At 36.7% G+C, this 27,988-nt stretch overlaps 1 protein-coding gene across 1 annotated transcript; it reads right to left on the bottom strand.

Moving 5' to 3' along the window:
* Window positions 1-238: 238 nt before the first annotated feature.
* Window positions 239-23,651, bottom strand: LOC114202915 (alcohol dehydrogenase 6-like). Its single transcript, XM_028096312.1, has 9 exons — window positions 23,634-23,651; window positions 21,881-21,982; window positions 20,260-20,401; window positions 16,316-16,403; window positions 15,994-16,210; window positions 14,610-14,870; window positions 13,251-13,383; window positions 897-1,035; window positions 239-263 (listed from the first exon to the last, which is right to left on the bottom strand). Exons 1-9 carry the CDS (start codon window positions 23,649-23,651, stop codon window positions 239-241), a joined length of 1,125 nt encoding a protein of 374 aa, XP_027952113.1.
* Between the last annotated feature and the right edge of the window lie 4,337 nt (window positions 23,652-27,988).

Genomic DNA, 27,988 nt, shown 5'->3' with positions numbered 1-27,988 from the left:
ATTCAGATCAAACTTTAAAAGGGAGGATGTTACTGGGTGACATTGGGTCACATAAGAACAATGTTGGTGAGGGTAGTGGGGGTAGGTAGGATCCACATATGAGCATACTGCTGAATGTATCGGAGGCAAGAAAATAGAAACAGCGTTGTGTAGATAATTCTTCTAGACCACGAAAATGATACAGAACACAATTTAGTTGGTGAAATAAGCTGCAGATCTTGCATATATCACACTGTACTTAAGGTAGCAGGATACAGCGGATACTGAAAAAAAAAGTTGAAATGTTTCTAAAACAACATTTGTTTTGGATTTCAGTTTTTTTACTTTGTAGACAAGTAAGTTAGATTCTCCTTCCTCAGGTCAGGTAAAAATAGGCAGATTAAATCGGTTGTGAGATTTTTCAAAATGGCATGAAGCACCAAGAGTAAAGAATACGTAAGCAGACTTATTCCCTTGTGGGGAATGCCAGTGTCCAATTTATGACTGGTGATTTATTTACACTGGTGTCTGGTTTGTGGGCCAAAGATAGATATCAGAATCTGGAATTCTTAAGATAATTTCTCCTTTGATATGAAACAAAAACAAGTGGCCCTCTTTATAAACTATGAACTTGAACTTGGGCTAAAATTTTATGAGCTAACCTCATCAGTTAATGTGCCATGTAAAAAGAAGAAACCCACCAGATTGTAAATTAAACACTATTGGCAAGAGTAGGTGAACACTTAGGTATTTGCGGGCTTACATCTTTTATAAACTGGGAATAAAATAAGATATAGAGGGGAAGGAAATGTTTTACAAATTCCTGAAACCTTAAATTCCTTTACTGCCTCCCCCAGCCCCCACACTCCTTTTTCTTGGTCCCAAACACAGACATAAAAATTATGTGAGCAACTTGCCATTTTCCGGTTTTCATGAATTCAACTGCTTCATTGATTTTATCCAGATTCAGAGTATGGGTAATTAGTGGATCTAGATTAAACTTCTTTGCCATATAATCAGAAACCAGTTTAGAGGCGCTCTCTTTGCTTTTCCAGCCTGGAAATACACAGATAAACAACAGATTTTATATATGAGACTCACTGTACAAGAAAGGCCATATAAGGTAACTGCTGGAGGTGCTGGCTTTGAGGAAATCAAAGGATATCCCATTGTCTCAGTTATCCTGAGAATGACTGTTCCAACCATATACCTTGTATAGAAGGCTTTTCTCTTGAAGGAGACCTCTGATACTACAGAGCAGAATTTACTCAAAGCAAGTAGAACATGGATCTCATCTTAGATGTTCTTGGTGTCAGGTTGTACTGTTTGGGGAGCTGTAAATCCATATCTAATGTATAACAAAGACCAAAGTCTAGGGAACTATGAAAGGAAGCAATTCAAAAGTTGTGTGTGTGTGTGTGTTTTGATCTGCAGCTTCCTGAAAAAGCCAGGTATCTTAAGAGAAGAACTTTCATCATGGTAGTGATTTTAGTCACAGCTTTTAGAAAAAGAATTTGTACAAAGCAAGGTAAAAATGAGGTGTACTTTATGGAAGTAAGAATTGCACAGGGAAAGGGGGTCAGCTAAGGTAATGTAATCTTGGTGTTCTCTTTTCTCTATTCTCATGATTTTCAAGGAATACTATCCTTATATTTAGCATTGTGCTGAGTAACATGCCTAGTGGGTCCTGACCCAGAATTTGATGGCCTGCTCGTTCCTGGAAAGGGTGAGTGTAGTGTAATTGTTCAGGGAAGCAGCGGTGTTATAAGCAGCTTATCCTGTGAGAGGATCTTGGCAGTTACTTACTTTTCTTGGTTCCATCCTGGGCCAGGTTCTCTAACCTTCCTGCTTACTCTCAAAACTACCTAAAACTTTTTTTTCTGTTAAGTTGGCTTCTGTTATATGTAATCAGTTCTAACTACTGCTCTATGTCATGACACGAATGGCTAGTGTATTTTTCTATTTGTTTTTTATCTTTTTAAAAAATTGAGATATAATTAACATATAACATATTAGTTTGGGGTATATAACATAATGATTTGATGCCTGTATATACTGTGAAATGATTACTACTAAGCTAGTAAACATCCATCACCATACACAGTTACAAATTCTTTTTTTCTTGTGAAGGCAACTTTGAAGATCTATTCTTAGTTATTACCTTTTGCTTGGTGATCTATAAAGCATTTTCATATATATGTGAGAAATACTTCCAGTTGTTTTTTTAAGAAAGGGTCCAGGACTAGGTGAGGCAGTGTTTCTCAATAATGGCATGGCATTTTGGGTGGGGAAAGTTCTTCATTGTGTACATTGTAGGAGGTTTAGCCTCTTGGCCAACACTGTCACTCCCACTTTCTAAATTTTTTCAGGTACAATTGACATACGATATTATTGGTTTCAGTTGTACAACATAGTGATTTGACATTTGTATACGTTGTGAAATGGTTACCACAAGTCTAGTTACTATGTGCCACCTTACAAAGTGAATACGCTATTATTGACTGTATTCCCCATGCTATGCATTATATCACTGTGACTTATTCATTTTATAACTGGAAGTTTGTACTTCCTAATCCCCCTTACCCATTTTGCACCCCCAACCTCCCTTCCCTCCAGCAACCACAGATCTGTTATCTGTATCTGTGAGTCTGGGTTTTGTTTTGTTTGTTTCATTTGTCATGTGGTATTTGTTTTTTTCTCTCTGACTTATTTCATTTAGCAAAATAGCCACAAGGTCCATACATGATAATGAAAATATCAAAATTTCATTTTTTTTTTGGCTGAACAGCGTTTTATTGTATGTATATACCACATCTTTATGCATTCATCCACGACAGAACCTTATGTTGTTTCCACATCTCAGCTATTGTAAATAATGCTGCAATGACTCTAAGTGTGTCTGTATCTTTTTGTATTAGTGTTTTCATTGCTGGAATTGCTGCATCATATGGTAGGTCTATTTTAATTTTTGAGGAACCTCCATACTGTTCTCCACAGTGGCTACACCAATTTACATTCCCACCAGCAGTGCCACAGGGTTCCCTTTCTTCCACATCCTTGTGAACACTTGTTATTTTGTCTTTTTGACACTAGCCATTCTGACTGGTATGAGCTGGTATCTCATTGTGGTTTTGATTTGCATTTCTCTGATGATGAGTGATGTTGAGCGTCTTTTCATGTGCCTGTTGGCAGCTGTTTGTCTCCTTAGGAAAAAATGTGTATTTAGATCCTCTGCCCATTTTTTTGAAAGGAATTGTTTGATTTTTTTGTTGTTGAGTTGTATAAGTTCTTTATATATTTTGGATATTAACCCTTTATCAGATACATGATTTGCAAATATTTTCTCCTATTCAGTAGGTTGCCTTTTCATTTTGTTGATGGTTTCCTTTGCTGTGCAGATACTTTTTAGTTTGATGTAGTCCCATGTGTTTATTTTTGCTTTTGTTTCTTTTGTCTTTGGAGTCAGATTAAAAAAAAATAAATAAATAAAACAAAACAAAGCACTGTGATGTCAAGTGTCAAGGAGTTTACTGCCTATGTTTTCTTCTAGGAGTTTTGTGGTTTCAGGTCTTATATTCAAGTCTTTAATCCATTTTGAATTTCTTTTTTATATATGATATAAGATAATGGTCCAGTTTTATTTTTTACATGTAGCTGTTCAGTGTTTCCAACACCATTTATTGAAGAGACTGTTCTTTTTCTACTGCATATTCTTGTCTCCTTTGTCCTAAATTAATTGACCATATGAGCATGGGTTTATTTTTTGGACAGTCTGTTTGGACACAACATCTTTGTGTCTGTTTTTATGCCTATACCATACTTTTTTGATTACTATAGCTTTTTAATATAGCTTGAAATTAAGGAGTGCGATATTTCTGACTTTGTTCTTTCTTAAGATTGTTTTAGCTGGGGCGCCTGGGTGGCTCAGTCGTTAAGTGTTTGCCTTCAGCTCAGGTCATGATCCCAGGGTCCTGGGATCGAGCCCCTCATCGGGCTCCCTGCTTGGTGGGAAGCCTGCTTCTCCCTCTCCCACTCCCCTGCTTGTGTTCCCTCTCTCACTGTGTCTCTCTCTGTCAAATAAATAAAATCTTAAAAAAAAAAACATTGTTTTAGCTATTTGGGATCTTTTATGGTTTCATGCAAATTTTAGGATTATTTGTTCTGGTTCTGTGAAAAATGCCATTGGAATTTTGATAGTGATTGCACTGAATCTATAGATTGCTTTGGGTACTATGGACATTTTAATAATACTACTTTTTTCATCCATCAGCATGGATTATCTTACCATTAATTTGTGTCTTCTTCAATTTATCTCATCAGTGTTTTATAGTTTTCAGTGTACAAATCTTTTACCTCTCTGGTTAAATTTACTGCTAGGTATTTTATTCTTTTTGATGTAATTGTAAATGTGATTGTTTCTTGATTTCTCTTTTTGATAGTTCATTATTAGTGTATAGAAACAACAGATTTTTGTATGTTAATTTTGTATCCTGTAACTTTACTGAATTAATTATTAGTTCTAACAGTTTTTTGGTGGAATCCTTAGGATTTCGTATATTTAGCATCATGTCATCTGCAGATAGTGACAGTTTAGCTTCTTCCTTTCCAATTTGGATTGCCAAATTGTGGCTAAGTTTTGGCAAAGTCTTCCAATACTATATTAAAATAAAAGTGGGGATAGTGGGCATCCTGGTCTTGTTCCTGATTTTAGAAGAATAACTTACAACTTTCCATTTTTGAATATGATAGTAGCTCTGGCTTTGTCATATTAGTCTTTATTATGTTGAGATACATTCCCTTTATATTTACTTTGTTGAGAGTTTTTCATCATGCATAGATATTGAATTTTGTAGAATGCTTTCTCTGCATCTATTGAAATGATTATGTAACTTTTATCTTTCATTTTGTTAATAGGGTATATCACATCAGTTGATTTGCAGATGTTGAACTATCCTTACATTCCTGGAATAAATCCCACTTGATCATGTTTTGTGGTCCTTTTATTGTATCATTGTTTCAGTTTGCTAATATTTTGTGGAGGTTTTTCACAGCTGTGGTCATTGGAGATATGGACTTGTAATTTTTTTGTGGTGTCCTGGCCTGGTTTTGGTATGAGAGTAATGCTGGCCTTGTAAAATGAGTTTGGAAGCTTTCTTTTATTTTCATTTTTTTGAAAGAGTTTGAGAAGCTTAAGTATTAATTCTTCTTTAAATGTTGGAATTCACCAGTGAAGTTGTCTGGTCCTGGACTTTTGTTTGTTGAGAGGTTAATTACTGATTAAGTCTCCTTTCTAGTAGTCATTCTATTCAGATTTTCTATTTTTTCATGATTCAGTTTTGGGAGAAAGTAAATTTCTAGGAATTTATCCATTTCTTCTAGGTTGTCCAGTTTGTGTATAATCGTTCATAGTAGTCTCGTGATTCTTTGTATTTCAGTGGTATCATTTACTTCTCCTTTTTCATTTCTGATTTTAGTTATTTGGACCCTACCTCTTTTTTCTTGGTGAGTTTAGTAAAGGTTTATCAGTTTTGTTTATCTTTTCAAAGAACCAGCTCTTAGTTTCATTGATTTTTTTTCTTTTTCTTTTTAAAAATTATTTATTTATTTTAGAGAGAGAGCATGAGCAGGGGCAGGGGCAGAAGGAGAGGGAGAGGGAGAATCTCAAGCAGCCTCCCCACTGAGCATGGAGCCTGATGCCGTGCTCGATCCCACGACCCTGAGATCATGACTTGAGCTGAAATCAAGAGTTGGATGCCCAACCGATTTTTCCTATATTTTTTGTCTCTTTCATTTATTTCCTTTCTTATCTTTATTATTTAACTCCTTTTACTAATTTTGGGCTCTGTTCTTCTTTTTTCTATTCCCTTCGATGTAAAGTTAATTGTTTGAGTTTTTTTGTTTCTTGAAGTTGGTCTGTATTGCTATGAATTTTCCTCTTAGAAGAATTTTTGCTGCATATTTTTTAGATTTTAGTATATTGTATTTCTGTTTTCATTTATCTCTGGGTATTTTTTATTTCTCCTTTGATTTCTAATATGACCCAATAATTGTTCAGTAACATACTGTTTCATCTTTACATTTTTGTAGTTTTTCCAGTTTTCTTCTTGTAATTGATTTCCAGTTTCATACCATTGTGGTTGGAAAAATGCTTGATATGATTTCAGTCTTCTTGAGTTGTCTTGTGGCCTAATGTACCATCTGTCCTGGAGAATGTTCCACTTGTACTTGAGAAGAATGTGTATTTTGTTGATTTTGGATGGAATGTTCTCTATCAAGTCCATAGGGCTTAATGTGTTACTTAAGGCCAATGTTTCTTTATTGATTTTCTATCTGGATAATCAATTGGTGTAAGTGGGGTATTAACATCCCCTACTTATTATTGTATTGCTGTCAGTTCTCCCTTTAGGTTTGTCAATATTTGCTTTACATATTTTCTTGCTCCTATGTTGGGTGCATATATATTTATAAATGTTAATATCTCCTTGGTGGATTTACCACTTTTTCATTATGTAGTGCCCTTCTTTGTCTTTTGTTACAGTCTTTGTTTTAAACTCTGTTTTATCTGCTATAAATATAGCTACACCAGCTTTCTTCTTATGCATGGAATATCTTTTCTATCCCTTTACTTTCTTTTGTATATTCTTACTTTTGAAGTGAGTCTCTTCTAGGTGGTATATATAGATTTATCTTTTTCTTTTTCTTTTATAGCCCTTCAATCACTCCATGTCTTTTGATTAGGGAATTTAATCCATTTATATTTATTTATTTTATTTTATTTATTTATTTTTTAAAGATTTTATTTATTTAATAGACAGAGAGAGACAGCGAGAGAGGGAACACAAGCAGGGGGAGTGGGAGAGGGAGAAGCAGGCTTCCCGCTGAGCAGGGAGCCCGATGTGGGGCTCGATCCCAGGACCCTGGGATCATGACCTGAGCTGAAGGCAGATGCTCAATGACTGAGCCACACAGGTGCCCCTAATCCATTTATATTTAAAGGAGGGATGTACTTCATGCCATTTTAAAAATTGTTTTCTGACTGTTTTTGTATTTGCCCTCTGTTCTTTTCTTCTCTTTCTCTCTCCCTGTGGTTGATGACTTTTCACAGTGTTGTTTAGATTCCTTTCTCATTTTCTTTTGTGTATTATAAGTTTTTGCTTTTTGTTTACTGTGAGGTTCACATATATCATCCAATGTATATAATAGTCTATTTTAAGTTGATAGCAACTTAAATTTGAGCACATTCCAAACTACATTTTTACTATCCCCCTCACATTTTATGTTTTTGATGTCACTTTTTACATCTTTTTATTTTATGCATCCCTTAACTGATTATTGTAGTTTTAGTTAATTTTATTCCTTTTCTCTTTTAACTTTTTTAGTAACTGTGTAAGTGATTAATCTACTACCTGTACTATATATTTATTTTTTCCAGTGAGGTTTTTACTTATGTATGTTTTCTTGTTATCAATTAGTGCCATTTCATTTCAGCTTAAAGAAGTCCCTTTAATATTTCTTGCATGGCTGGTTTATTTTATTTATTTATTTTTATTAATTAGTGCCATTTCATTTCAACTTAAAGATGTCCCTTTAATATTACTTGCATGGCTGGTTTATTTTATTTATTTTTATTTAAATTCAATTAGCCAACTTAAAGTACAGCATTAGTTTCAGATGTAGTGTTCAATAATTTATCAGTTGTGTATAACACCTGGTGCTCATCACATCACCTGCCCTCCTTAATGCCCATCACCCAATTACTCATCCCACCACCCACCTCCCCTCCAGCAACCCTCCCAGTTTGTTTCCTACAGCTAAGAGTCTCTCATGGATTTTTTCCTTCTCTGATGACTTCTCATTCAGTTTTCCCTTCCTGTTTCTTACATTCCACATATGAGTGAAACCATATGATAATTGTCTTTCTCTGATTGACTTATTTCCCTCATCATAATACCCTCTGGTTCAATCCACGTCGATGTAAATGGTAGTATTCATCCTTTCTGATGGCTGAGTAATATTCCATTATATTCTTTATCCATTCATCTGTCAATGGACATCTCGGCTCTTTCCATAGTTTGGCTATTGTGGACGTTGCTGCTATGAACATTGGGGTGCATGTGCCCCTTTGGATTACTACATTAGTATCGCTGGGATAAATACTTAGTAGTGCAATTGCTGGGTCATAGGGTAGCTCTATTTTTAACTTCTTGAGGAATCTCCATACTGTTTTCTTGAGTGGCTTTACCAGCTTGCATTCCCACCAACAGTATAGGAGGGTTCCCCTTTCTCTGCTTCCTTGCCAACATCTGTTGTTTCCTGTCTTGTTAATTTTAGCCATTCTGACTGGTATGAGGTGGTTTCTCATTGTGGTTTTGTATTTCCCTGATGCCTAGTGATGTTGAGCACTTTTTCATGTGTCTGTTGGCCATTTGTATGTCTTCTTTGGAGAAGTGTCTGTTCATGTCTTCGGCCCATTTCTTGACTGGATTATTTGTTTTTTGGGTGTTGAGTTTGATAAGTTCTTTATAAATCTTGGATACTAGCCCTTTATCTGATATGTCATTTGCAAATATCTTCTCCCATTCTGTAGGTTACCTTTTAATTTTGTTGACTGTCTCCTTGGCTGTTCAGAAGCTTTTTATCTTGACGAAGTCCCAATAGTTCATTTTTGCTTTTGTTTCCCTTGCCTTTGGAGATGTATCTAGCAAGAAATTGCTGTGGCTGAGGTCAAAGAGGTTGCTGCCTGTGTTTTCCTCTAGGATTTTGATGAATTCCTGTCTCACATTTAGGTCTTTCATCCATTTTGAGTTTATCTTTGTGTACTGTATAAGAAAATGGTCTTCTACATGTGGCTTCAATTTTCCCAGCACCACTTATTGAAGAGACTATCCTTTTTTCATTGGATATTCTTTCCTGCTTTGTCAAAGATTAGTTGACCATAGAGTTGAAGGTCCATTTCTGGGGTCTCTATTCTGTTCCATTGATCTATGTGTCTGTTTTTGTGCTGGTACCATACTGTCTTGTTGATGACAGCTTTGTAATAGGGCCTGAAGTCCGAAATGTGATGCCACCAGCTTTGGTTTTCTTTTTCAACATTCCTCTGGTATTTGGGGTCTTTTCTGGTTCCATACAAATTTTAGGATGGTTTGTTCCAGCTCTGAAAAATGTTGATGGTATTTTGATAGGATTGCACTGAACGTATAGATTGCTGTAGGTAGCATAGACATTTTAACAATGTTTATTCTTCCAATCCATGAGCATGGAATGTTTTTCCATTTCTTTGTGTCTTCCTCAATTTCTTTCATAAGTGTTCTGTAGTTTTTGGAGTACAGATCTTTTACCTCTTTGGTTAGGTTTATTCCTAGGTATCTTATGGTTTTTGGTGCATTGTAAATGGGATCAATTCCTTAATGTCTCTTTCATCTGTCTTATTGTTAATGTATAGAAATGCAACAGCATGGCTGGTTTAATAGTGATGAGCTCCTTTAGCTTTTGCTTGTCTGGAAAACTCTTTCTCCATCCTTCACATCTAAATGATATCCTTGCCATGTAGAGTATTCTTGGCTGGAAGCTTTTTCCTTTCAGTACTTTGAATAAGTCATGCTACACCCTTCTGGTTGCAAGTTTTTGCTGAGAAATCTGCTAATAGACTTATGGGGTTTTTCTCGTATATAACAATTTGTTTTGCTCTTGCTGCTTTTAAGTTTCTCTCTTTACCTTTCGACATTTTAATTATAATGTGTCTTAGTGTGGATTTCTCTGAGTTAGTCTTATTTAGAATTCTCTGGGCTTCTTGGATCTGGATATCTGTCTCTATCCCTAGGTTGGAGAAATTTTCAACCATTATTTCTTCAAATAAATTTTCTGCCCTTTCTTACTCCATGTTCTGGGCCCTTGTAATGTAAATGTTATCTTAGAGGTCCCTTAAGTTACCTATATTTTGCAAAATTTCCCTTTTCTTTTTGCTGCTCTGTCTGGATGACTTACATTGCTTTATCTTTCAGCTCACTGATTCATTCTTCTACCTCATCCTGTCTGCTGTTGAACCCCTCCAGTTTGTTTTTCAATTCAGTTATTGTATTCTTAAGCTACATTTGGTACTTACGTGACTTCTGTTTGGTATTTAGGTTTCTTATCTTTTTGTTGAAGTTCTCATGGCATTTAGCCATTCTTCTGTTGAGTTTGGTGAGCATCTTCTTGACCATTTCTTTGATTCTTCATTAGGTAGATTACTTATCCTTATTAGGGTCTTTTTCTGAGGTTTGGTCTTGCTCTTTTGATTGGAACATATTTCTGTGTTCTCCTTTTTCTTGACTCTCTATGTTCCTGTATATTAGGTGAAAGAGCTGCCTCTCTCATTGTTGAAGGAATGGCCTTGTTTAGGTGATGATCCTTCTTGTTCAACCTTTCCCTAGCTCTTTTTTATTTCTCAGACAATTGTGGTTGTCTAAGCTACTTGATTTATTCTTTTTTTTTTTTGATAGTCCAAGTTATTTATAGAAGAATTTCAAATGGAATTAAATGCAAAATATACACAGTTCATTTATTCTTGTTATACCCCCATTGTTGAGGGTGTACCAAGCCTGTCAGTGACCCAACAGAAGGAATTTCATTAGCACTAATTTCAGGCTGATTGGAAGCCAGACTCTCAGGCAACACATTTTAAAGTATGTAAATATCTATAGATGAGTGGAGCTGCAATTATAATCTCTGTGGCCTCCAGCCCAAGAGGTCCAGAGGTGTACTGTAGGTGACAGTTACAAGAATCAGGGCTTTAGATGAGTGTATAAGCTCCTTTCTGGGAAATCTTTTTGAGCTGTATCAATGCCAAGGAGGTACAGAAGGATGATATCTTTCCTGCTTATATTTCCTGAGAGTGCCTCCTTAGCCTCTAGATGTAAGAGAAACCTGAAGCCTATCCCTCAGGCTAGAGTAAATAAATAGACTTTTTCATAGGAGGGCTGGGGTTGTGTTTCAGTCTATTGTCTTTGCAGTGCCCTAGGGGTGGTAGTTTGCCAAGAACTGTATTTCTGATTGTTACATTGTTGTAGAGCTCTGGAATGCTATCCCTCTTGTCCACAAAGACTAGGTGATCAAGGAGAATCCCTTGTTTTGATTGTTTGTGCCTGCTGGTTTTAGCCAGGTGGAGTGTAAGGGGCGGGGCATGCTCCCTGGTTTCAGAAAGGCAATGGGAAAATGTCTTGATTCCATGTATCTGTGGGCCTCAGCAATGCCAGCAGGAGAGTGCCTTGTCTCTGTGCATGCTGCCTTTAGGCTGGAAGCAGGAAAATGCTGGACTGCTTGTGCTTGCCAGCCTCAGTCAGGGTCAGGGGAGTGTCGCAACCACCCATGCTCACAGACTTTAGCTAGGTACCAGAAGAACTCCATTCATGATTTCCTGTCCCAGCAAAGGAAAAGGGAAGCACTACAATCACTTGTGCCCTCTGGCCTCAGTAAGTGCCATGGGAGTGTGCCGTATCCAAGCTTGCTCACCTATGCTAGCAGTTTTGTGGAGAGTACAACAATGGCATCGGCCAGTGCCTCCATCATTGGGAAGCTTCTCAACTGGCCTCTGCCCTTCCTGCTGATGACCCCAGATTAGCAAATGAATCTCCCTCACATATAGTTTAGGCACTTTTCAAACTGTTGATTTTTCACTGGGTCTTGGGGTGAGCAAGATCATACATGAGCCTTCTAAGAGGGGAATCTCAGTTTCCTATAGCACTTAGCAACCCCCGCCTAATGTCAGCTCTGGTTGGTTTTCCAAGCCAGACATTCTGGGGGCTTATCTCATCCTTGTGCAAATCCCAGGGGCCAGGGTGCCTGCTGTAGGGCACTAGCCCTTTGCTCTTCAGGGACAAATGCCTGTCTGCTGAGATCCATCCTTATTGTGTATCACTGCACCAGGGGTGGGGTTTTGTAAGACCATGTCTCTGCCTCTTCTCCCCATTGGAATATGATCCTTTTATCCTTTGTTGTATAGAGCATTTCATCGGTTTTCAGTTTTTAGATCTTTTTCAGAGGGAAGTGATGCATGTGTGGCTATAGATTTGGTGTGTCTGTGGGAGGAGGTGAGTTTAGGATTTTCCTATACTGCCATCTTGTATCCTGCCTTTCTTAAATATTGTCATTATTTGAAAACTATTGACCCAGAGGATTATACTGTCTGTGGAAGGTAGGATTCATATAATAATTGTTATATGAATGCTTAAGTGGCCAGTGAAATAGTTTATGAGAATTATTTAAAATATTTGTGATCTTATTTTGCAAGAGTTAGCTGAGTATGTGTGTTTGGAATCAATAATTATCATGTATAATAGAGGGAAAAAGCGGTGGTTGTATCCAATTATCCCAAATGGAAGAACTGAAAATTATAGTTTAAACTGGATTATTTATGTATTTGTTTGTTTTTGCTGGCCCTGCCATTTATCTACTCTTCATAAATGAATTGGGTAAGACTCCTAGTGTCTGTAACAACACACTGCTATAGCTAATTTGGAGACCACAGATAGCTCACTAGTAAATTAATTCATATAGTTCCTAATCCTTATCTCTTTTGCCCCAAAATTCAGATTGTCCAAAATCTCTGGATAAATACATTTCTTCTTAAATAGTAGATTACTTGCTTATGAGCCCAGAATCCTAAGCAGATTTGTTTAGTTTTCTAGTTTCTTAACTTTCTCAATAAAACACTCTTCTAAAGTCTATTAAAATGCAAGTTCTAAGACAGGTTTAAAAAATGGAAAATCAAAGGATTCTATGAAAAAAATTTTTTCTGGAAATAATTCTCATTTGCTTTTTATCAGTAGTATTTCTTTTCACTCATGAATCCATTATGATTCATATCTTTGAGTTGATATAATGAAAACTCAGTTGTCTCAGATAAGACTTACATTAGTTGAACAGTGATTCAGTATATTCTTCAAAGAATCCACTTGGCAGATATATAACTCAATTGAAGTATAGTTATTGATGACAGTATTGCCTTTTCTTTTCAACTTATAATTTGCATTAAACTTTGGACACTGGTTTCTTTACGAATCAATAAAAAGCTTACCAAGAAGTAACTGTAAATTTAAATAAAATAAAATTTAAAAATAAGTAACTGTATACATCTAATATCCATCTCCTCATCTTGGATATTTATGTGTTGAAACAACAACTGTAATCTAAAGTTCTTGTTTGATGTTCCTTCTTAAGCATTTATGACACATTTCTCTATTTACCACCTCTAAAACCTCATGCATTTCCACTTTTCCCTGCTTCATCCATACCTCCAAAAACAGTTCCCTTCAAAGAACGTCCCGAGAGGAACAGCCAGCCACTGATGTTGAGTTGGACACCTGCCAAGAGCCCAACAATCACACAGACCCCGTGGCTCTCATTGCAGGAGGCCAGGGCAGCTTCCTGTTGTAAAGCAATGCAAGAAAATGCAAGGGTTAAAAGATGTCCTTAAGAGTTGGACCTAATCTCAGATTAGCTGCTAAATGGTCTGCGATCTTTTCTGATGCTCCCTGACCTCATTTGAAATAACATTTATCTTTACAAGGATTAGCTGAAACATAAACAAGACATTGCATGCTGCCTAGTATAATACCTGGCACTTTAGGACTCAATAAATGGAAATTAAAAAATGAAAATACTAAACACAGCCATGGTGGTAATAACAACAACAACAATAGTAATAATTTTTATGAGAGCCATTACTGACATGGGTGGTTAGAATTGACTTGTTCTTTTAGACATCGAGGAGTACAGCTTTATAGTTGTATCACATCTTGTATTAACAGTGATAAACAGACATGTTCCCATTAGTTATTTTCAAAGGCTATTTCTCAGAGCAAGACTGTCTGTGGGAAAGATTGCGAGAAAGGTTTGGTTATACCTTTTTACACACGAGGGAGTTCATGTTGTAGTGAGGAATGAAAACATTTTGTAAGCTGAGGAAAGCACTCAGGTTAAAAGAGACAGTTATTGGGTTTTCATATAGCTAACTAGAGATAGAGCCATGCAATCCAATAGTACATTATTTCTACAAATCCCCAAAGAAAGCAAGTCTCAGATTGTGAAATAACTCCCTGTCCATTTATATTCTCTTATATAACCATGTTCAGCTGGAAAAACAACTACTTGCTTGCTTCATCTTTGAGGTTAATCCAGCCAATCAAACTGGTTAATATTTTCTTTGGAAGCTTACTCAGGTCTACTGTGAAAGACTGCTCAAAGTGTAAAGCTCATTCTTTTATACGGTTGTTAATCCAATACTATCCTTATCTTGCTTAAATCTTCTGGCTTGGGATTTATAGTTACCAGGTTGTTGCTTATGAAATAATTCAGTGAGAATTCTTTACAAAGCTTTTCTGTACTGTCTGTTGGAGGTTGTCTTCTTATTTGAAGGAATGGCATGATGGAACAGAGGGAGAAGAAATCTCAGTGTGGGAGTTCAGTGTTTGGAATGGTGAATAGATTTGTAGGAGTGGACAGAGGATACCAGCTGGGATGTCATGGGGCACAAGGAAGATTAAATAATTTAGAGGAAAAGCGGGGGGAATTTTAGAATTTTCATCCAATTAAAATCTAAACTTATGACTGACAGAAGCATTGGCTATTTTCCCTCTGGAAAAATCACATACCACAGTTTCTGGATTTCCGATGACCTCGAAGCAAAAGTCCACACCAGCACCTGTCATATCAAATAAAACTTCTTGGATGGGTTTCTTGAAGTCCTGTGGGTTGATGCACTCAGTGGCCCCGACTTCTTTTGCCTTCTCAAATTTGTCTTTGTTGATGTCCACCCCAATGATCCTGGCTGCTCCCGCTGCTTTACAGCCTATGATCACAGACAGGCCGACCCCTCCAAGGCCAAACACCGCACAGGTGGAGCCTGGGGTCACCTGAGCACACGAAGGCAGAAAACAAAAGCAAAGGGAAACATGTGCCTTTACTCAGTTGGAAAGACCCAAGTCTGTATATACCTTTTATGAGGTATAAGCAAAGGACATTTTCAGATAAAACTCATTGTAACTAGAGAGTTTTGGTTTCTGAGGGTATTTCTAGATGTGGAATACTTTTTGCTAGAGGAGCAAAAAACTACCCGTAAATACAGTTTTAAGTTCTGGGAATTAGCGTTAGGTAGAAGCAGTTTAATGAAATTTCATCAAATCTTAAGACTTATTACCATAGTATTTATTTGATTCCAGTTATTTTTGAGTTTTTAAAAACCACCCTCATCTTCCTGCAGCCCTTACTTTCTCTTTTCCTTTGGAAAGCTTTGCATCACTTACAAGGTCAATCCCGTAGGAAGGCAAAGGCTTATTTTGGGGGGGGGGGGTTCAAAATGAGACTAATTCAAATTGAGCCCCTTCTGTCCTATTTCTCTATATAGGATTGGGATTAACGGACTTTGGGGGAAAACAAAGTACTGCAATTCAACAGATTTTAAAGAAGGTAGCTGGAGGATGCCTCAGAAACAATAGTTTAACAGTAACTCACTCACTCAGAGTGGGATTACCTGACCAATTTGTCTTATATAGCAACATCTCCTCCATCACCTGGTCTTTTTACTATCCTTTTATTTTTATGAGCACTTGATTACCACCTGATACATTATACAACAGAATAGCAGCTCGATGAGTTTTGTTAGCTGCTGAGTGTCAGCTCCTGGAGCAGTGAATGGCTCCATAAATGTTTGTTGAATAAAAAAAAAGAGAATGAACTGGCATATGGAAGAACACAGTAATTTTGCCAACTGTGTTATGTTTAACATCCAGGAATTCCTGATACCTCCAGTTGTGACTGGCATCCAGACTTGATTTGCTACTTACTGCTGACCAAAAAGGAATGGGAAAGATATTGAAGGGGGCATGGGATGACTAGACAGTAAAGAACTCAGGGTTGTTTAGAGGCAGGTTTGTGATTCTTCCTCAGGTTGTATGATCAGACATGCCCAGATGCTTGAGGCTTTTCATCTCCATCGACCAAGATTTCCAGTCATACTGGGTATTAAATGCTCCTCACCTTGGCAGTATTGATTGCAGCACCATACCCAGTGGAAAAACCACAGCTAACTAGGCATACTTTCTCCAGAGGTGCAACCGCATCAATCTTGGCAACAGAGATTTCTTTTATCACTGTGTATTCAGAGAAGGTGCTTGTATTTGCAAAGTGATACACTGGTTTTCCCTTGCAGGTAAACCTACTGGTTCCATCAGACATCAGGCTGGATTTCGACTGTCTGTTATAGACAAAAAACCCCAAAATTTTTATTTTGAATTAGAAAACTTAGATTCCTTCTAAGGAAATTGAATTTTTCAAAAAGAAAATATTAGTAAAACCTTACTTGATTTGTATACAAAGATTGTCCCCAGGATTAAGGCAAGAGGCACATTCTCCACACTGCGGTAGAAAGAGTGTGATAACTTTATCTCCTAAAGAGCAAAAGCGTTATTAGGTTATTATTTTTCAAAGTAAAGAGATAGCTGGCTTTCAGGACTTCAACAAGACACCCAAGAAAATATGATAACTGAGAATTATTTCCACACTTAATGGTGCTTGATTTTGTGGAAAGTATCAAATACTTATGAAAAGAGGGGATGTCTTCAGCATCTGTGTCTAGCCCTGGGCTCAGCAACTGAATCTCAAGGAGCTTGCCTTCCTGTAAATTCCTCTTGAAGCCAAATGATTTTGTTATATAGCCATTGAGCCAAGTCTCATTCTATGTTTTCCACACAACTTCTGCTGTGAGGGATTGGATGTAAAATAGTATGGATACCATATGCTCGTAAAATAAGCTTCTTTATCAGGGAGCAAAGAGTGTCTGTTTGCTCTCCGTTTTATATCAATCCTTTCTTCTTGGCAATGAGATCAAAGGCAGGCAGGTTTCTCTAGTAATGTGCAAAGTATAAGAAAAAGATTAGAATAACTTGCTTGTGATGGACTTACTCACTGACCCATTGTCTATTATTGTAGAGAAATTTGTTTCATATATATTTTTTAAAGATTTTATTTATTCTCTCTCAGAGGGAGAGAGAGAGCCTGCATAAGCTGGGGTAGGGGGGTGGCAGGCAAAGGGAGAGAGAGAAGCAGACTCCCCACTGAGCAAAGAGCCCCGATGTGGGGCTCCATCCCAGGATCCTGAGATCATGACCTGAGCCGAAGGCAGACACTTAACCGACTGAGCCACCCAGGCACCCCTGTTTCATGTTTTTAGTTAAAAACCCTTATAGTATTTGGGCTTTTTAAATTTTTTAGTTTTTAAAAAAGTACACATACATATGGTAAAACATTTAAACTTACACAAAAGTGTAGTTTACGTTCTTATCAGTGGTATCTTTTAGAGGTATAACCCATTTCAAAATATAAAGGCTAACATACTGTTTACTTTCTTTGTAGGTCTTACTTTTTTACTTAACAATAGATCTTGGAGATTTCTCATTTTAGTGATTTTTGTTTAATAGTTGCCCCCGCCCCACAGTCATGAAAAATAACAATGGAATGAATTTTTTGGGCACATGTGAGCTATGGTAGGCAGAATTTTAAAAATGTCCCCCCCCAAGATGTCCCATTCTAATCCCCAGAAACTGAATGTGTTACCATGCCAGTGAATATGTTACAGGGAAAAGGGGGATTTGCAGATGTAATTAAGTTTATTGAGCATTTGACATGAAAGTAGGGATATTATTCTGGATTATCTAGGTAGAACAAAGTAATCACATAGGCCCTTGAAAGGAGACAAGAGGAGAAAGCACAAGAAAACAAAATGATTGCAAGCACGAGAAGGATTTGATATGCCAGTGCTGCCTTGAGACTGAAAGTGGGCAAAAGGGCCACATGAGAAGGAATGTGAGCAGCTTCAAGCAGCTGATGGTGGCCCTAACTGACAGAGGGTCAGCTGAGGGTTAAGGACCTCAGTTGTACAACCTCAAGGAATTGGATACCGACAACAACTTGAATGAGCTTGGAAGTGGATTTTTCTCCAGAATCTCCAGATTCTCATCTGATCATCACCCAGCTGATCAACACCTTGATTTCAGCCTTGTGAAACCCTAAGCAGAGAACTCCATCAACCACACCCAGACTTTGGACCCACAGAAACTGTGAGATAATAAAGTTGTTTTGCTTTAAGCTGCTACATTTGTGGTGTGGTTTTTTTTTTTTATTTCAGCAATAGAAAGCTAATACATGAGTATAGATCTATGGAATAACTTTCTAGAATTGGGAGTATTGGATCTAAAATATATGCATTTAAATGATGTTATATATTGCCATATTCAGAGTTGTACAACTTTACTTTCCATATAATAAGGTTTGAGGTAGCTATTTGCCTCCACTCTGTCAGCCCTATATATTATCAAACTTTGAAATCTTTGCTTTTCTGTTAAACAGTGTTTTCCCATTGTATTTTATTTTTAAACATTTTTTATTTAAATTCAATTAATTAACATGTATTATTGGTTTCAGAGGTACAGGCCTGTGATTCATCAGTCTTATATAATACCCAGTGCCCATTGTATTTTAAAATTTTATTCAGTATGTTTGAGGTTAGGCATCTTTTCACGTGTATATATTTTCACCAAAGGAAATGTATATTTCCTTTGACCATTTTTCTACTGGGCTGTTTTTATTAAATTGCTTTCAAAGAATTCTTTATATATTAGGGGAGTTTACCCATTGTCATATTTGTTGTTGATTTTGGGGGGTATTTTTTATAAACAAAATTTTAAAAACTTTTTATGGTGTTAACTTAATCTGTGTATTATTTCATATCTTCCGGATTTTTGTGTTGATTAAAATTTCCTTCCTTTCCCTGAGGTAATACAATGTTTTCTCATGGTATTTTTTTCTTGTTTTTTTAAAGACTCCATTTATTTATTTGAGAGAGAGAGCACAGAGGGAGAGGGAGAGGAAGGAGAAGCAGGCTCCCCGCTGAGCAGAGAACCCGACTGGGGGTGGGTGGGTGGGGGGTGGGGGTGGAGGGCAGGGCTCCATCCCAGGACCCTGAGATCATGACCTGAGCTGAAGGCAGATACTTCACCAACTGAGCCACCTAGGCACCCCTCTCTCATGGTATTTTATAGCATTTCTGTGGTTTCACTTTTCACATTTAATTCTTGGATTCATATGGCATATTTCCTTGGCATAAAGAATGTAATAGCAACTCAACTTTTTCCCCAGATGACTATCCAGTTGTTTCAGCATCATTTACTGAGTAATCCACATTCTCCCCCTCAAATCTGAAAGCCAAACCAAACCCTGTGTTAAATTTCTCTATATATTTGATCTAGTTCTGGACTCCTTCCCTATTTGGTTCCACTAGTGTGTTCAGCTGTTTATTATATGCTTCATTTTAATAATTTTCAACAGTTTTCCTCAGTTTCCTTTTTTATAAATTATTGTCTCATTTGTACTTTCAGGTTCAGTTTTAGTGCATTCTATTTCTTGTTTTTATCAATATCAAAATAGGAATGCAAAGATACATTTAGTATTTTTGTGTAACTTATAAATAACTATCCCTCCTTTCCTAATAAATGGGCAAATTTTCACCTTTTGTTTCATTTGATCTTAACATTTAAGAGATGCTTTTTTTGGGGTTTTATTTATTTATTTATTTATTTATTATTTATTTATTTATATTATGTTATGTTAATCACCATACAGTACATCATTAGTTTTTGATGTAGTGTTCCATGATTCATTGTTTGCATATAACACCCAGTGCTCCACGCAGAACGTGCCCTCTTTAATACCCATCACCAGGCTAACCCATCCCCCCACCCCTCCCCTCTAGAACCCTCAGTTTGTTTTTCAGAGTCCATCGTCTCTCATGGTTCATCTCCCCCTCCAATCCTCCCCTTCATTCTTCCCCTCCTGCTATCTTCTTCTTCTTTTTTTTCTTTAACATATAATGTATTATTTGTTTCAGAGGTACAGGTCTGTGATTCAACAGTCTTGCACAATTCACAGCGCTCACCATAGCACATACCCTCCCCAATGTCTATCACCCAGCCACCCCATCCCTCCCACCCCCCACCACTCCAGCAACCCTCAGTTTGTTTCCTGAGATTAAGAATTCCTCATGTCAGTGAGGTCATATGATACATGTCTTTCTCTGATTGACTTATTTCACTCAGCATAACACCCTCCAGTTCCATCCATGTCATTGCAAATGGCAAGATTTCATTCCTTTTGATGGCTGCATAATATTCCATTGTGTATATATACCACTTCTTCCTGATGTGGATTCCAAGTTGCTGCAATTTCCTACCTCCAGGTGCTAATTCATACCTGTTTTCACTGTGCTCACTCCTTCTCCCACACTCTCAACTATTCCAGCTGCTTCATGGCCCATAATGATAGGATAATGGTAGTGAGAGGTTTCATTCTCCAACATTTTCATCTCTGTACCACAGAGCCCCGTGGCCACAATCTGTATGGAAGGCAAAGGGTAACATGGTTTTCTCTGTCTTAAATAAAGGTGTTTCAGAACTGTTAATCCTTTTTATTTTTTTTATTTAAATTCAATTAATTAACATAATGTATTATTTGTTTTAGGGGTACAGGTCTATGATTCATCAATCTTACATAATACCCAGTGCTCATTACTACACATATCCTTCCCAATGTCCATCACCCAGTTACCCCATCCTCCCACTCCCCCTCCCCTCCAAATCAAAATCAGGGAAATAAAAATCAAAACCACAATGAGATACTACCTCACACCAGTCAGAATGGCTAAAATGAACAAGCCAGGAAACAACAGATGTTGGCGAAGATGCAGAAAAAGGGGAACCCTCTTACACTATTGGTGGGAATGCAGGCTGGTGCAGCCATTCTGGAAATGGAGGTATGGAGATTCCTCAAGAAGTTGAAAATAGAGCTACCATACGATCCAGCAATTGCACTACTGGGTATTTATCCCAAAGATAGAAATGTAGTGATCCAAAGGGGCACGTGCACCCCAATGTTTATAGCAGGAATGTCCACAATAACCAGACTATGGAAAGAGCCTGGATGTCCATTGACAAATGTATGGATAAAGAAGATGCAGTGTGTATATATATATATATATATATATATATACACACACACACACACACACACACACATATATATATATAATGGAATATTATGCAGCCATCAAAAAATGAAATCTTGCCATTTGCAATCACATGGATGGAACTAGAGGGTATTACGCTAAGTGAAATAAGTCAATCAGAGAGACAGTTATCATATGATATCACTGATATGTGGAATTTAAGAAACAGGGCAGAGGATCATAGGGGAAGAGAGGAATTGTTAATCTTTTAAACCTTTTTACGAGTTTGATACACTGCATTAATATTAATGCATTTATTTATTTAATTGTAGACAGGGGCCAATAATAATTTGTTTAAAGCAATTCAGTGGTTTTCATTAGCTAATTTCAGAATCAAAATGATGATTTAAGACTTACATGGGTTCAGAAAAGACAGCTGTAAAACCGTAGTGTAAATCAGAGGTCTCGTCCTTCATTGAAGCTTGTGGGTAGGAGTGTGGGGAAGAAAGACCCATGATAGAAATGAAAGAATTGGAACACAGAAAAGCAAGGGATGTCTCCTATTATAATTGAAGCCTTAATTTATTTCACAGGGGGGCTTTATAGTTGTATTCGTCATAAAATATGGTTTATGGGTAGAAATTCTTTTTTTAATTAGTAATAGTATTACAGCTGTAAATAAGTATCCTTTGGGCGTTTAGCCTATGCTGTATCTCCCTAATCTTTTGTGTGGCTGGATTAAAAGACTGATGGAAATGAAAAAGAAATAGCAGAGTATCTAATTTTCTTTCTGAGTTGAGCATTGTGAAAAGTATAACTTACAGTGAACAGCTTTGATTTTTGGTCTGGAAATATGAATTTTTTTTTTACCTTTATGCGAACTTCCTTTGCCTTTGGTGGGGCCACTTCTACCTCCTCGATGGAAAATTGTACACCAGGCTTCCAGAGTATGGCTGCTCTGCACCTAATAACCTGGGAAATAGAATATGGGGGCAGAAAGGGAAACTCCTTAGGCCGAAGAGATGGAGAATTCCTATATTAATGATTATTAGAAGGTTTAGTTCAGTTCTACACTCAAGCCAGAAAAAAAAAATCATTGCTTAAATATATGGTGTATATAGCTTCTAAATACCAATTCAACCTTTCTTGTGCTATCAGTTTCTGTATTCAAGTTATTTTTACAATACTAACTATAATTATATAATGCTATACAACAAGGGGGTAGATAATACCAATATTTTTGGTATTATCATGAATGAAGTTGTCCAGTGGCTGTTTCAGCATGAGGATGGCATTTGTATTGTGGAAGTTGTATGTGTTCCTAGGTATGGGAGATAATCAGTTTTAGGGTAGAGGGGTAAGTTATGGAGCAGGGAATAGAGACCATTATAGTTGTGGTAATTCATCAAATGGTGGTGGTCACTGGCAGACTAAGGTTGGAAAAGTTGTTGGTGGCCAGGTAGTATTTAGGGGTTCTCATTTCAGCCCACTCCTGTACTTACTATCTTCCTATGTTGTTCTACCTTTCTTTTTATAGATTCACCACTACCCTTTTGGAGATGACTTTCACAATCTGTATCTATGGATAAACTTGTCCCTAAGATTTAGACTTACTTATTCATCTCCTATTTGAATGTCCTGTAGATACCTCATACTCAACATGTAAACATGAACACATTAGGGATGCCTGGGCGGCTCCCTTGGTTGAGCGTCCGACTCTTGATTTCAGCTCAGGTCATGATCTCAGGGTCCTGGGATCAAGCCCTGTGTCAGGCTCCACGCTCAGTGCAGAGTCCACTTGAGATTCTCCCTCTCCCTCCGCTCCCCCCCACAAAGAAAGAAAGAAATCTTTAAAAAACAACAGCAACAACAACAAAACATGAACACATTATTTCTTTTTCCTTCCTCCTGTCCCCCTTTCCCCTTCCTCTTTCCTTCCCCTCCCCCAACCAGTGGTAGACACAACATACAACCTATTCCTCCCTCTGCATTCTCGGTTTCAATGAGTGGCCATGTAACCTATTCATTTACCCAAGAAAGAAACCTGGGAAGTAGCCTTACTTTCTCTCTTCCTTCCTCACTTCTGGTCATTTCCTGTCTTAGATTTTACCCTCCAAGCACAAGAAAATATTCTGGAAATTCTTATATGGGATATATTTCTTGCTTTTATGTATCTCCTCATGTTTTATCTGCCTGCACAACTGTCTCCTTCTGTACCTGGCGAATTCTTCTGTAAGTTTCCTCTTAGGTGTCACCTTCTCTGGGAAGCAAAGCTAGGTTAGGAGCACTTTGTCCTTCTCTCTTTTTCTACCCTTGCACACTCTTTTATAAAGATTCTTTTATAATTACTCTCTCTGTGAGATCATGGAAAGAAGGGATGTCTTTGACTCTGGAAAGTTTGATATAGGGCTTGCTATATTGCTTACTGAAGAAATGAAAAAATGAAGAAAGGCAAGTGCTTAAAAGGCATAAAATTAAAGGGAAAGGAGAAGGAGAGGTACCGAGATCAAGATCATCTCCCAGTTTTAGGAATATAGATACCATTTGGGTGATGAGGTGTAGGTAAATAAGTACAGAAGTGGACACAATCATGACACAATATAAAGGAAAAGACTGTACTTACTTTCCCTATAGTACTCATGCTGCCTGTATTGGTGTTCTCTTCACCACAAATGAATGTATTGAGAAAGGAGGGATTCTGGTGACAGCTTTCGCTGTGGAAAGGTCAACATTCTACAGGTCACTGGTTAACCAAGAGGTTGGGTCCTGAGCTTTTTTTTTCTTTTTTTAATAATTAGGCTATTATTTTACCCAGTGCCTGGAGACTCAGATTGTCCATTTCCTTGAGGGAGGTTTTCCTAAGTATAATCTGAATAGAGTTAGCTCAGTGAAAGTGCACAAGAGCTGAAATTATGCAGACATTTTTTTTCTCCTCTCAATCATGAAGCTCCCTCTTAGCATATCTGTTGAATTTTAAATTTGGTCTTTTAAATGTCCAAGTTCAGAATTTCTAATAGAGTTTACAAAATTGTTTCTTTTATGTTGTTTTTCAAATGCAGATATGATTATCTGTGTCTCTAAACTTGAATAATCCTTTTGATTTTCCAAACGTGTGTCACATTGTTGAGAAATTAGGATGTGACTAGACAGTTTTATCTGGTAGTTTAACATAAACTCCTCACTTCTTGGTATGCTGAACTGGTTATTCAGAGGAAGTGAAACCAATTTGCATGAGGAGCCTGACAGGTTTTGGATTTAAGATAAACCTCTGTATGTGGACTAAGAGTCTTGACCAAGACCCGGGACCCTGGTAAACAATGATGGGAACAAGTAAATACATTTCTTGTGAAAGGTCACACCAATGGGCGGGTTTTAGCTAGAAGGGAAGAGAAGAAGAGTAAATGCTGTTCTGTGTCAACTTTTATGATCATGTGATTTTTTTTATCATGTTGATATGGTGGATTATACTGATTAATTTCTAGATGTTGAACCAGCTTTTTACATACCCAGAACAAATTGCACTGGGTATACAATTCCTTTTATATAATCCTGGATTTATTTTGCTAATGTTTGTTCAAGATTTCTTTGTCTATATTCATGAGAGTTACTGGTGTTAGTTTTCTTTCTATGTACTATCTTTGTCTGATTTTGGTGTCAGAGTAATACTGCAGTTGACCCTTGCACTACAGGGATTTGAACTGTGTGGGACCATTTATACATGAATTTTTGTTGATAAATCTAGTATAGTATTGTAAATATATTTCCTGTTCCTTATGTTCTTAATAACACTTTCTTTTTTCTAGTTTACTTTATTGTAAGAATACAGCCTATAATACACATAACATACATAATATGTGTTAACTGTTTACGTTATCAGTAAGGCTTCTGGTCAATACTAGTTAAGATTTTGGGGAGCCAAAAGTTATATGCAGATTTTTAGCTGCATAGTGGTGGTGGGGGTGTCAGTGCCCCTACCCCCTGTGTTGTTCAAAGGTCAACTATAATTTAAAAAAAATTGATCCTTCCTCTTCTGTTTTCTGGGAGAGATTGTGTAAAATTAGTGTTAATTCTTTAAATGTTTGGTAGAATTTTCCAGTAAAACTATCTGGGTGTACAGATTTCTTTTTTTGGATTTTTACATCATGAGTTCAAACACCTTAATATTTGTAGGGCTATGCAAATGATCTATTTCATATCTGGTGAGTTGTGGTAGTTTTTTAAGGAATTAGTTCATTTTATCTAAGTTGTCAAATTTATGTGTGTAGAGTTAATAGTATTCCCTTCTTTTTTTGTATTGAAGTATAATTAACATACATTGTTATAGTAGTTTCAGGTGTACAATACGATTCAACAATTATATACCTCATTCACTGCTCATCAGAATAAGTGAACTCTGAATCTCCTTTATCTCTTTCACCCATCCTCCCACCTACCTCACCACTGACAACTACTAGTTTTTCTCTGTATTTAAGAGTCTGGTTTTTTTCATTTGTCTTCTTGCTTATTTTGTTTTTTAAACTCCACATATAAGTGAAATCGTATGGTATTTGTCTTTCTCTGACTCATTTCACTTAGCATTATATCCTCTGGGTCCATCCATGTTATTGCAAATGTCAAGATCTCATTCTTTTTTGTGGTTGAATAATATTCCATTGTGTATAAACACATATCTATATCTGTATCTCTATATACATATATTTATATCTTTATCCATTCATCTCTTGATGGACACGGGTTGCTTCCATACCTTGTCTATTATAAGTAATGCAGCAGTAATCATAGGGCTACATGTATCTTTTTGAATTAGTGTTTTTGTTTTCTTTGGATAAATACCCAGTAGTAGGATTACTGGATCATATTGTAATTCTCTTTTTAATTTTTTGAGGAACTTCCATACTGTTTTCCACAGTGGCTGTACCAGTTTGCATTTCCACCAACAGTGCGCAAGGGTTCCTTTTTCTTCACATACTTGTCAAAACCTGTTATTTCTTTTCTTTTTTTTTTTTTTTAAAGATTTTATTTATTTAATTGGCAGAGAGAGAGCACGAGCAGGGGGAGCGGCAGGCAGAGGGAGAGGGAGAAGTAGACCCCCCCGCTGAGCAGGGAGCCTGACGCCGGACTCTCAGGACCCGGAACCATGACCCCATCCGAAGGCAGACGCTTAACCTACTGAGCCACCCAAATGCCCCAAAACTTGTTATTTCTTGTGTTTGATTTTAGCCATTCTGACAGGTGTGAGGTGATATCTCATTGTGGTTTTGATTTACATTTCCCTGATGATGAGTGATGCTGAGCATCTTTTCATGTGTCTCTTGCCCATCTCTGTATCTTTTTTGGAAAATTGTTTATTCAGGTCCTCTGTCCATTTTTAAATTGCATTATTTGTTTTTTGGTATTGGGTTTTATAAGTTCTTTATATATTTTGAATATTAACCCCTCAAATATTTATATAGTTTGGATATTAACCCCTTAGCAAATATCCTCTCCCATTCAGTAGGTTGTCTTTTTGTTTTGTTTCCTTTGCTGTGCAAAAGCTTTTTATTTTGATGTAGTCTCAGTAGTTTAATTTTGCTTTTGTTTTCCTTGTCTGAGGAAATATATCTAGAAAAATGTTTCTACAGCCAGTGTCAAAGAAATTACTGCCTGTGTTCTCTTCTAGGAATTTCATGGTTTCAGGTCTCACATTTAGTTTTTTTTAATCCATTTTGAGTTTATTTTTGTGTGTGGTGAAAGAAAGAAAGTGGTTCAGTTTCATTCTTTTGAATGTAGGTGTCCAGTTTTACCATTACCATTTGTTGAAGGGACTTTCTACTCCCCATTGTATATTCTTGCCTCCTTTGTCATAGATTAGTTGACCATATAATCGTGGGTTTATTTCTGGACTCTCTGTTCTGTTGATCTATGTGTCTGTTTTTGTGCCAGTATCATACTGTTTGGATTACTACAGCTTTGTAGTATATCTTGAAATCTGGAATTGTGATACTCTAGCTTTGTTCTTCTTTTTCAAGATTTCTTTGGCTATTTGGGGTCTTTTGTGGTTCCACAGAAATTTTAGTATTATTTATTCTAGTTCTGTGAAAAATGCTTTTGGTATTTTGATAGAAATTGCATTAAATCTGTAGATTATTTCGGGTGGTATGGACATTTTAACAATATTGGTTCTTCTTATCCATGAGCATGGCATGTCTTTCCATTTCTTTGTGTCATCTTCAATTTCTTTTATCAGTGTTTTATAGTTTTTATAGTATAGGTCTTTCACCTCCTTGGTTAAATTTCTAGTTATTTTATTTTTTTTGGTGCAGTTTTCTTATTTTCTCTTTCTGCTACTTCATTATCAGTGTATAGAAATACAACAGATTTCTATATATTGATTCTGAATCCTTCGACTTTACTGAATTCATTTATCAGTTCTAGTAGTGTTTTGATGGCGTCTCTAGGATTTTCTATATACAGTATCATGTCATCTGAAAGTTTTCCTTACCAATTTGGATGTCTTTTATTTCTTTTTGTTGTCTGATTGTTGTGGCTAGGATTTCTAGTACTATGTTGAATAAAAGTGGTAAGGGTGGGTATCCTTATCTTTTTCCTGACCTTAGAGGAAAAGCTCTCAGTTTTCCTCCATTGAATATGATGTTACCTTATTATTATTATTCTTTTGCTATCTGCAGTGTTTGTCAGGATATCTCATTTTACTCTGGGTATTGATAATATGCATCTGCTTTACTTTGTCATTATTGCCAGAGATTTATTAATTTTATCGACCTTTTCAAAGAACAACTCTGTTTTATTGATTTTTGTTTTTCTCTTTTTAATTTCATTGATATTTGCTATTATTTTATTCCTTCTGCTTGTTTTGAGTTTATTTTGCTCTTATTTCTGGGGTCATGAGGTATGAGTGTGAATGGTTTGCAACTTTTCCTCTTTTCTAATGCAGGCATTTAATGCCATAAATATTGGATTCAGTGCAGGTTTGCTGTG

Source organism: Eumetopias jubatus, unplaced genomic scaffold (genome assembly GCF_037043125.1).
Source record: "Eumetopias jubatus isolate StellerSeaLion01/CBP00866 unplaced genomic scaffold, mEumJub1_p1.0 scaffold_2, whole genome shotgun sequence".
Classification (NCBI taxonomy): domain Eukaryota; kingdom Metazoa; phylum Chordata; class Mammalia; order Carnivora; family Otariidae; genus Eumetopias; species Eumetopias jubatus.
The sequence above is the reverse complement of the archived record's forward strand: the minus strand, read 5'-3'. Positions and strand labels throughout refer to the sequence as shown.

Bases quoted from the DNA above. Each gene is read 5' to 3' on its own strand.
- LOC114202915 (XM_028096312.1), bottom strand. The intron at 14,871-15,993 runs GTGAGGAGCATT...TCGTGTGCTCAG, and splicing joins CTGCAATCAATACTGCCAAG to GTGACCCCAGGCTCCACCTG. The intron at 13,384-14,609 runs GTATGTGATTTT...GCTTTACAACAG, and splicing joins TCGGAAATCCAGAAACTGTG to GAAGCTGCCCTGGCCTCCTG.